Source organism: Centroberyx affinis, unplaced genomic scaffold (genome assembly GCF_046629955.1).
Source record: "Centroberyx affinis isolate AG114_WGS23_722 - 3 ecotype Tasmania unplaced genomic scaffold, CSIRO-AGI_Caff_v1 ptg001667l_1, whole genome shotgun sequence".
NCBI classification, from domain to species: Eukaryota; Metazoa; Chordata; class Actinopteri; order Beryciformes; family Berycidae; genus Centroberyx; species Centroberyx affinis.
The window spans coordinates 282,245-291,278 of NW_027280092.1; the positions used below are offsets into that span (position 1 = coordinate 282,245).

General features: G+C 40.7%; 2 protein-coding genes across 3 annotated transcripts; one reads left to right on the forward strand and one right to left on the reverse strand.

Annotated features, from left to right (window-relative positions):
- Positions 1–4,618, reverse strand: ngdn (neuroguidin, EIF4E binding protein). The gene is made up of 11 exons (XM_071528338.1): positions 4,592–4,618; positions 4,216–4,275; positions 3,999–4,070; positions 3,511–3,648; positions 3,236–3,320; positions 2,982–3,034; positions 2,560–2,677; positions 2,185–2,359; positions 1,666–1,819; positions 768–831; positions 1–294 (listed from the first exon to the last, which is right to left on the reverse strand). The coding sequence occupies exons 1-11, from the start codon at positions 4,610–4,612 to the stop codon at positions 275–277; spliced, it is 960 nt and encodes a 319-aa protein (XP_071384439.1). The 5' UTR covers positions 4,613–4,618; the 3' UTR covers positions 1–274.
- A 468-nt stretch (positions 4,619–5,086) lies between these two features.
- Positions 5,087–8,740, forward strand: cebp1 (CCAAT/enhancer binding protein (C/EBP) 1). Of its 2 annotated transcripts, XM_071528371.1 has the most exons (4): positions 5,088–5,154; positions 5,421–5,510; positions 6,222–6,515; positions 6,929–8,740. In XM_071528371.1, exons 1-4 carry the CDS (start codon positions 5,137–5,139, stop codon positions 7,244–7,246), a joined length of 720 nt encoding a protein of 239 aa, XP_071384472.1. In that variant the 5' UTR covers positions 5,088–5,136; the 3' UTR covers positions 7,247–8,740. The 2 variants fall into 2 exon arrangements, with proteins under 2 accessions (XP_071384473.1, XP_071384472.1); XM_071528372.1 differs by lacking the exon at positions 5,421–5,510 and having other exon boundaries at positions 5,087–5,154.
- Positions 8,741–9,034: the final 294 nt, after the last annotated feature.

Here is a 9,034-nt window from a genome sequence, read left to right on the forward strand (position 1 = left end):
ATTTTATCACAATTTACAAAATAGTGTAAGTAATGGTCCAGACATCTGGCCTCTGACAAGACTTTTATTCCACAAACTGAATGAAACACATAAGCTCATACATTTCATTTCTCATACAATTCATTTCTATGGTACAACTGGCTTTTATTCTGCATAATAAAATCCTCTGTAAAATATTTCTGCAGTATAAACCAACAGGATGACGGCTGCTTGGTTGGAAGAACTCCTCATGCCATCACTTGGTCTTCTAACAGCCTTGGACTGTGTTTCAGACCTATCTGTGCTTCTTGAAAGCTGCAGAGAAAAGGGAAATGGAGTGATCATTAAGAGGAAACACAAGATTTAAAATACAGATAATAACCCACTGTGATTTCTTCTTGATTACTGCTTTCCTGTTTTAAGTAAGTAGGGCATAGTTGTGGTACGGTGAGGTAGGCTGGTGGATAGGCATGTCAGCAAAATGTAAATAGGTTATTGGTTTCATTTGAATAAGCACATTGCAGACCCGAGTCAAATATTATTTGAACATATGATTATAAAATGAAAGCCAGAAAGTATCAGTAAGGGAGAATTCAGTCAATACTGGTGTGACTGTTTGGATATATTAGTGAGATATGAGTTTAAATTAACTATGTAAATTAGTCTTTTTGCCACTGCAGTATGTTCAGCATCACATGACACTTCATTTAAATCAAAAACACAGGATGTCCATTGTGCATAAGTTTCAGGAAATTAATTTGTACTGTGGTATATTGCAATGTCCTCACCTCTCCTTTTGGTTTTCTTCTTCATGAGTTTCTTCTTCTTCTTGGGACGTGAGTTATCCCCATCCTGCCGGAACAAATGGGAACTGTTAGAATTACCCGCTAGATCAGGGGGTGTGATCTGTGCTTTAATAAGAAAATCTAAATAAAAAGCCACAATGGGCCCATTCATGCCGGATGGAGATGGGCCTGTTAGCAATATCCTTTTTGTGGCTTTTTATGTTGTCTGGTACAAAAGCCAAACATAGCACATGGATTTTCCAAGTCCTTTTAAATGAATTTACTTGAATGAATTTTCCATGTCTGCCAGCAGTGGAACAGACTATCAGCATGAGGCAGGCCAGTAATTACTGCAGCTCACTTAAATATTTTAGCAATTTTTATGACAGCAGACAGTGAAAAGAGACAGGAAGCAGAGCAGAGTGGGATGGCATGCCAAACCCATGTAGGCACAGTGGTACACAGGACTGCCAGCTCAGTGCCAGACCACTGAGTCACCAAGGTACCAAACACACAGATCTCCTAGCAGCCAGCACCATGCTGACAGTCACCACAAGTTAAACCGCTTGTGATCACTTGGCTGCTGAACATTTCTGTAAAAACACAACAGATCTCAACAAACACAATGGGAGGGTTCTGTTCAGCACTAATGTGTCCTGGTAGCAGCCCAATGTTCAGCATAATATTCAATATAAACCTGATTGACTACAGCCTGAGATTCAAGCGCTACTAGAGCCAAACCTCCAAATAAATTCCAGTCCAAACCCAAACTGAGCAAGATGATAATAGATTTTTGTACTTCTGGACCAAATCAAATCCAAAACTTCACCAATAACAGGATTTTTCAACCTGAGCCTCGTCCGATGCTGAGCCAGTAATGTCACGTGTTCTGACCCCTCACCTGTCCACCCTCGCCGCCCGTCAGCGCTGTGATGTCACTGAAGTGTGTGATACCGCTCAGCTGCCCGGACATTCCCATCATGCCTCTCTTCCTGGTGCTCTTCTGACTCTTAGGCATGTTCAGGCGCACCATCATGGACTCCTCATACTTTTTCCTGTGAGGAAGAAAAGAGAATTATTGCTCAATTACTACGGTCAGAAAATGTGGAAAAAAGATGCAATGCCAAACAGAAAAATAACTAAATCATATTATTCACACGTGACCCTGTATTTTTGTTAGTGGCTCCACACCATGCGTATATACAAACCCAAATAGACTACATGACTTCTGCAAACCTTTTCCATATTCCCATGCCACCTTTTCATATCCTCATCAGATACCCATACAGTGAAAAAAGTGCTGTAATATGATCCATATAAAGCCCTACATGCCTTGAACTGCATCCTGACAATGTTTTTGTTCTAGTGTTTCTGCCCAGTCTCCATAAAACAAAACACCACGTATGAATAAAGCGTTAACCTGTGCAGCTCGTCGCGGCTCTCCCGCTCGGTCTGGAAGTCCCGGCGCTCCCTGACCTCCTCCGGAGCGTCGCTGTACTGCTGCCGCAGCTCCTGGATCACAGAGCTGCGCAGGGCCGCTCTCCGCTGACGCTCCGCCTGCTCCTTCTTCCTATCTGCTTCTGTCATGTCGCCATCTGGAGGAAACATGATGACCATTCGTACAGTACAAAGTTACAAAATGCTACTAAAAAATGTAGAATTAAATTCAAAAACATGCTCATACAATGAAAATATACAGTATGTCCCCTCTTTTCCTATCACTTATAAGCAGCAGTGATCAGCACTTTTATAACAGACAACAGAAACTAAAACTTATCTAAACAAAAGACTTTACCATAATGCATCGGGGCAATCTTTGGAGGTACATATTTCCTGCCACTAGAGGGGGCTCCTTTCCTGTCAGAGGCTGCCTTGTTCCCAGCTTCATCCTCTGACTCCTCTGATTCACTCAGCTGTGGGATTGATAGGAGAAAAAGCAAAATCTGTCAATTGGACTGAATGTGAAGAAAAAGGCTGTGTAGTATTGATAAGTTTGATTGATGTTTAATTAATACTAACCAAATCAGTGGTAGTCTGACCAATAAAATGTCTTGAAACAGATAAACTAATAAATATATTACAAGAAACCAGGGATGGGATTTTTTTAGGATTACAGTTTTTACAGCACAATACATTTTAAAAATGTATTCATTTCCCCCCAACACACATAAAAAATTGGCCCTAAAAATAACCAAAAGTATTAAGATGGGTTCTTACTTTGCTGATGAGATTCTCAGGATTAGGACGCAGCTGCAGTGGGTCATTTTCAGCTAAAAGTAATTAAAAGAACAAAAAAAACATAGTTACTCTACATTGAAGTCTGCAAACATGGAAGGCAGGAATCACACAGGTCCAATTTTACCAATGTGACCCAGATCCAATCTTTTAATAGCATGCTAAACATGGAAAAACCATCAAACTGGACAACACAAAGTTGAAAATCAGATGGTCAGACCATCACATGGTTTTACCTAAGCTGCCAGTCACAGCTGTGCGCACCAGTTTATCAATCTGGTACTTTAGTTTGTGGTCTAGGGGCCGCATCTTCTCCAGGACCTTAATCAAGAGACAAAAATCTTTAGTGATTTCCATTAATTTTCATGTGGCATCCAGAACTGCAGCAGTGTCTGAAGTGAAGGGCCAAGAAGTTGATTCTCAGTCTGGCAATAAGTGGCTGTGTATGATAAGAAGTATGAGAGAGATGGAGAGATAAGAATAAAATACATTATTGTTAGCAGTTCCTCACCGTTCTGATGGTGACCACTCTGTTCAAGGCTTCACTGTCCTTTATTTTGCCTCCTTCTGTTTTGATGCTGATCAGGTGAGTGAGGTCTTGAAGGTAGAAAAGCAGCAGGTGATACCGGAGGTCCAAGAAAGACAAGCCCTGAGAGAGAGAGAGAGAGAGAGAGAGAGAGAGAGAGAGAGAGAGGAAGGGATATAGAGGCAGAAAGGGATAGAAAGACACTAAGACTGAGAGAATTTGGATTTGTATGCTAAAAGTGAATGTGACAGTTTAAGCTGTCCATCTCAGATAGCTATACCAATATGACATTAAATGACTTTCCTATGAAGGTCCAAACATTGTTGCATTCATGCTATTGCCCGCTGTGTTAAACCCCACCCACCTGGTACTCCAAGTGGGCTACAACAAACACTAAGAATCCTTTGTAAAGACAATTTGACACAGATCTGGTCCCCACTAATAATACTGTTTTTGACAAAGTCCTGACTCACCTTTGAAGTCTTAAACGCCCCATCTTGGACTTTGTTTAGCAGCTCACGGACATGACTTGTGACTGAAGCCACCTGAGAGAAGAGGCACAGGCAAGACCACCAAGATGAACGGGACAGGGTGCAATTTGAGACCAGTAACATGAACCATTTTCTGAATGGTCAACATTTGTTTTCTAACACGTCAAGAAAGTGCTTTGCCCTATATACGTTTCATCACCTGCTCTGTGAGATTATTCAACAGCTGCACAGCGTAGGGCACATCACTTTCAATTAAATCCTGTAAAAAAAAAAAAAAGTGGAATTACATTTGAGAAATTCAATGCTATTAGTTTTTCTGAAACTAGTCAGCCACAACTAGAACACAAGCAATGGAGAGAAATAGCACTGAGGACTGGCTGGTAGCTAGCTAGTTAGCCTCAGTTACAATGGCAAGTCTTTTACCGTAAAAACAAAGCAACTATTGTCCGTTTTACGTGTCACTAAACCTTCCCAAATAAATGCTTAAATTGTGAAAACGGCCAATGTTGAAAAACATATATTCCGGAGATTAAAAACAAACGTTTTTAGATTTTTAGCATCTAGGTTTCACTCACGTTGTCAATAGAGGTAGCCATTTTGATGTCATTATAGTGTACGGGAGCTGCAGAGGGACAGTATACACGTAGCGAGACAATTAGGATTACTCTTTCTTATGACTCGTTCTTGCCCAAAAGCAGACATAGGCAACTTTATTCACAGTCATGATCATAGTTTGCAGGAGTGTCACAGCCATGGCTTTTCCATTTTAATAAATTACACTGTGTGTAGCCTATATAACTTGATGTGACTATGGGGCTTATTATCATCAGCAAAATACATCTTTCTCTATCTATCTTACTAATACTATCTATCTCTATCTCTCCTGTATGTGTGTTTTGTGTGTGCACAGACAAACTGAGAGAAAGACATAGACAAGACATGGACAGACAGACAGAGAGATCGAGAGAGAGCGAGAGAGAGAGAGAGAGAGAGAGCGAGAGAGAGAGGGAGGGAGGGAGGAAGTGATGATCAGTGGAGTACCTGTCTCTCCTCAGACCAGTTCCAGTCAGACACTAGTGAGAGGAACCTGGAGTTTATTCTCAGAGTCTGTAGGTAGTGCATGGAAAGATTAGTCATGGTAAGTGAGTTCAAACTTCTTTGTGTGTGGCGAAACAGTTGTAGATATAAATCAGACATAGATCTAACATTGATCAGACAATTCAAACCATTCATAATGGAACTCCCAGTGGAAAGTGACTTGCTATGTGGTTTGAAAGTCCTTTTAACCTATACTGTAACCATAGTACTTTGTATTACACTGAAATGAAGACGCATCAACCAGTGATGTGAAATAACCTTAACAGTCTTTTTAGAGGTTATTTTATGGAATCTCTACTTTATTAGACAGAATACAGTGGAGATAGATTACAAAAAGATTGGAAGAAGAGAGAGGGAATGTGCCTAGGTTCAAACCTGCAACATTACAAGCACATGGTATGTACGTTTCAGTGAAACTATCCCTTCATAGGTTATATAGGTATATAACAGGGTCGGGGTCAATTCATGACTTAACTCATCAATTCCAATTCAACCGAGGAATTGGAATTGGAATTTGAAAAAACCTACAGGAAACAGAACTGGAATTGAACTGGAATTAATTGAATTCAATGAAATGCTGTGAAAGTTCAATTTGTTTTTCTTACCACATATCTGAGATTACACATAGTGTTATATATTATCAATACTGAATATCATAAAATGTTAAAGGTACCTTTCAGATGCTATTTGATGCATAACATGTCATTCCAATTTCAATTATAGCAATTTAATTGTAATTTACCATGCATTCGTAATTCAATTCATGAATGGCCACAACCCTGCTATATAATGTATATGTAATTAAAAAAAATGTTGATTGTATATCTGTACAGTGTTATGTATAATCTGCTGTCCCCAGTATGTTTTGCACTAAGCCTGTGTGTGTCTGTATGTACTGTTAAGCTAAACATCGTCAGTATTTCTTTGTCCCAGTGCTATAAAAAACATCTTGTACATCTTTTACATTTGCTACACTTAAATGAAGTGAGTCTGATTCCAATTAACAATATATACCTTAAGTAGCATTATATCCTGACGGGGGGAAAATGTCTCATCTGGGTTGTATCCAAGTCTTTTGTTAGACACATTTCTGTTCAACCCCGACAGATGTCTGATTCCAGGGCGTCCTCTGTCATCCAGGAGTGGAGCGGCTCGTACCTGGGACCAACCCATCCTCAGACCCTGAACCAGTCCAGCCCGGCCGTGTCCGCCAACCAGCTGGCTCAGATGGACATGATATCGTACAGCCAGTCTCAGGGGTTGGTCAGGGGGGGCGGTGAAGACAGAGCGGCCGAGCAGATGATGGGACTGTCGTACCTGTCCTACGCACCGGCCTGCCTCAGCAACACCATGAGCACAGCGAGCACAAACCACCACCAGAGCCACGTCACCGCCCAGCAGGTGTGTGTGTGTGTGTGTGTGAGAGAGAGAGAGAGAAAGAGAGATGTGGACAGTAAGCTGCAGACGTCCACTCTTCTCATTCCCTTCTTTTGGTATCATCTACACAAAATCAAATGTTTTCATATCATGGACCCAAAATGACTCACATTAGGCCACAGACCTCCATTTGATAAGATTTTGTCCTAGGGAAGATATGGGAAGACTGGGAGATAATAGGCTTAGCTGATGAATGTGAAACCTACTGAATGATTAGAAAAGTGATTCCTATACATTCTCTACTTGGGATAACTCCTAGTTCCTAATCATTCCTCATTTTGCTCTTGACCCCCTGGAGCCTGTTCAAGCACCTCTGAACTGCTGCCACCCTGCCTCCGCCAGAAGCTTAATTATGTTTTTTCTGATTCTGACCACAGGACTTCTCTCCCTTCCTCCTGCCGTCTCCCCCCTTGTCCCTGCGCACGGCGGCGACCAAGAGGAGCATCAGCAAGGACAGCCAAGAGTACCGGCAGCGGCGCGAGAGGAACAACATCGCCGTGAGGAAGAGCCGGGACAAGGCCCGGAGACGCATCATGCTGACCCAGCAGAGGGCCGTACAGCTTCAGGAGGAGAACCAGAAGCTGCAGATACGGATAGGACAGCTCACACAGGAGCTGGACACTCTCAAACACATCCTGTCACAGCGCCACCTGCAGGGGACGGAGGACGGAGCGGCAGGGGAGCACGGCATCTGAACTGAGTGTGGAACCACTTCATACCTGGCATTAACATCTCATTACCAAGTCAACTTTAGTCTTAAGTCTTGAGTCAAGTCCATGTCATTAATGTCAAGCCTCAAGTCTAAATGTAGAACACAAAGTCAAGTTAGAGCAAATCAAGGTTCCAGTGTCAAACTAAATATCTAGGACTTTTCAATGCAATATGGTTGTAATAGGGCAAAAACTTGGTAAGAGCATCATGAGTTTGCTTTGAGTTTCAACTTCAATAAATTCAATCAGTCATTTACACAAGACATACGATCTTTTGTCAAGGCTTAAGAAACCTTTTCAAGTCATCAAAGTACAAGTCAAAGTCAAGTCCCAAGTCACCAGAACCCAGTAAAGTCTCAAGCAATTAAAATTGTGACTTGAGTCTGGAGTTCAAGTCTTGTATCTGTAATAAGTCCCCACCTCTGCTAATTACAGACACAAGATACATTCATATTGTCTAGTTAGGGCTCCAACACACATTTAGACAAAACTCAAAATGCTCTCCAAGAAAGACTGGAAACAGATTTTTCCAATTTACCTCAAAATTTAACTTAAGAAAATCCATTTCCCATTATTCTGATAAAGGACTGAAAAAAAATTTCAAAGTCACATATAGAAGTAGATTTGAAAAATCCTTCTTGGCCATATTTACACCTGTGTGGATCCACGCCCTATATGTCCTAACTGCAGGGATTTAATGCCAGGTATAAACTGGGATAATGTTAATGATATTGTTACTTTGTGTAGCTGAGTTATAGAGAGAGAGAGCATAACACACTGGCGACTGAATATACTGAGGAATCACCTGGACATTTTGAAAGAAGGACCCTGAAGTCTCAAATTAGGAGGAGGTAGAGATTTGAATGAAGATGCTCTTCAGTCATTGTATATTCCAAATCAAGGTTAAGTGGAGTAGCGACTAGAGACTGGAGAGCACACAGCAGCTTTAAATGAGTGGCATTAACTTGAAGTTCAGGGCCTGTGAACATCAGACTTTGAACAGTTGCAGTGAATGTAGCTCCTCTAGATCTTAGTCTAAGGCACTGAAACAGGGAGTGAAAAAGGCCTGAAGTTGGATATTCTTAAATGTAAATTGTAAATCCCAAATCAACCTAATTATGGTTCTTGAAGGCAGCATCCACACATACATGCATAATCCTTGTAGAGCCTTCAAAAAAGGGATTACTTTGTGCCTTAGACAGATTTACTACAGGATTAGATTTAACATACATTGCCTAATCATCTACCTGCTATTTCTTGTCATTGTCAGAGATGATTGTAAGACTTGTTGCCCAATAGGATTACACAACAACCTGTGGTTAGTAGGGGAGTCAATGAAATCTATGTGGCTCTATCTATATAATACTCTATCTCTTGTCACTAAATGAGGGATTACTTGAAATGATTATAATGCAATTTCCCATCATCCCATCATATGTAAAAATGTCATCTTTTATGTGGTTAAATGTGTTTTATGGTGTAGTATGTTGTTAAAGGAATACTTTTTGAATGATTTTCTTAAATAAAACTATTTGCTGTGCACCTGCATGAACCTTGAGTCTTTTATATCCCCCAATTATCCCCCAATTCTTGATATGAAAAAATAATGACAGCTGATCCTCAGTGAACATTAACCTATGCACACAAGATATTTAAATATTTCTTTGCATTTTAAAGCAGTTTAGTAACAAATAGCTTCAGTTTTTCCTCACATACTGGAAAAGCAACTCAGGCTTTGATTACAGTGTACTGATACATTAATTTAAAGACAAA

Coding starts and splice junctions, on each gene's coding strand:
- ngdn (XM_071528338.1), bottom strand. CDS start 4,612: ATGGCTACCTCTATTGACAAC. Junction 3,035..3,235: donor AGCTGTGACTGGCAGCTTAG/GTAAAACCATGT, acceptor AATTACTTTTAG/CTGAAAATGACCCACTGCAG. Junction 1,820..2,184: donor AGCCGCGACGAGCTGCACAG/GTTAACGCTTTA, acceptor TCTTCCTCACAG/GAAAAAGTATGAGGAGTCCA.
- cebp1 (XM_071528371.1), top strand. Junction 5,511..6,221: donor TGCAACATTACAAGCACATG/GTATGTACGTTT, acceptor CAACCCCGACAG/ATGTCTGATTCCAGGGCGTC. Junction 6,516..6,928: donor GCCACGTCACCGCCCAGCAG/GTGTGTGTGTGT, acceptor TTCTGACCACAG/GACTTCTCTCCCTTCCTCCT.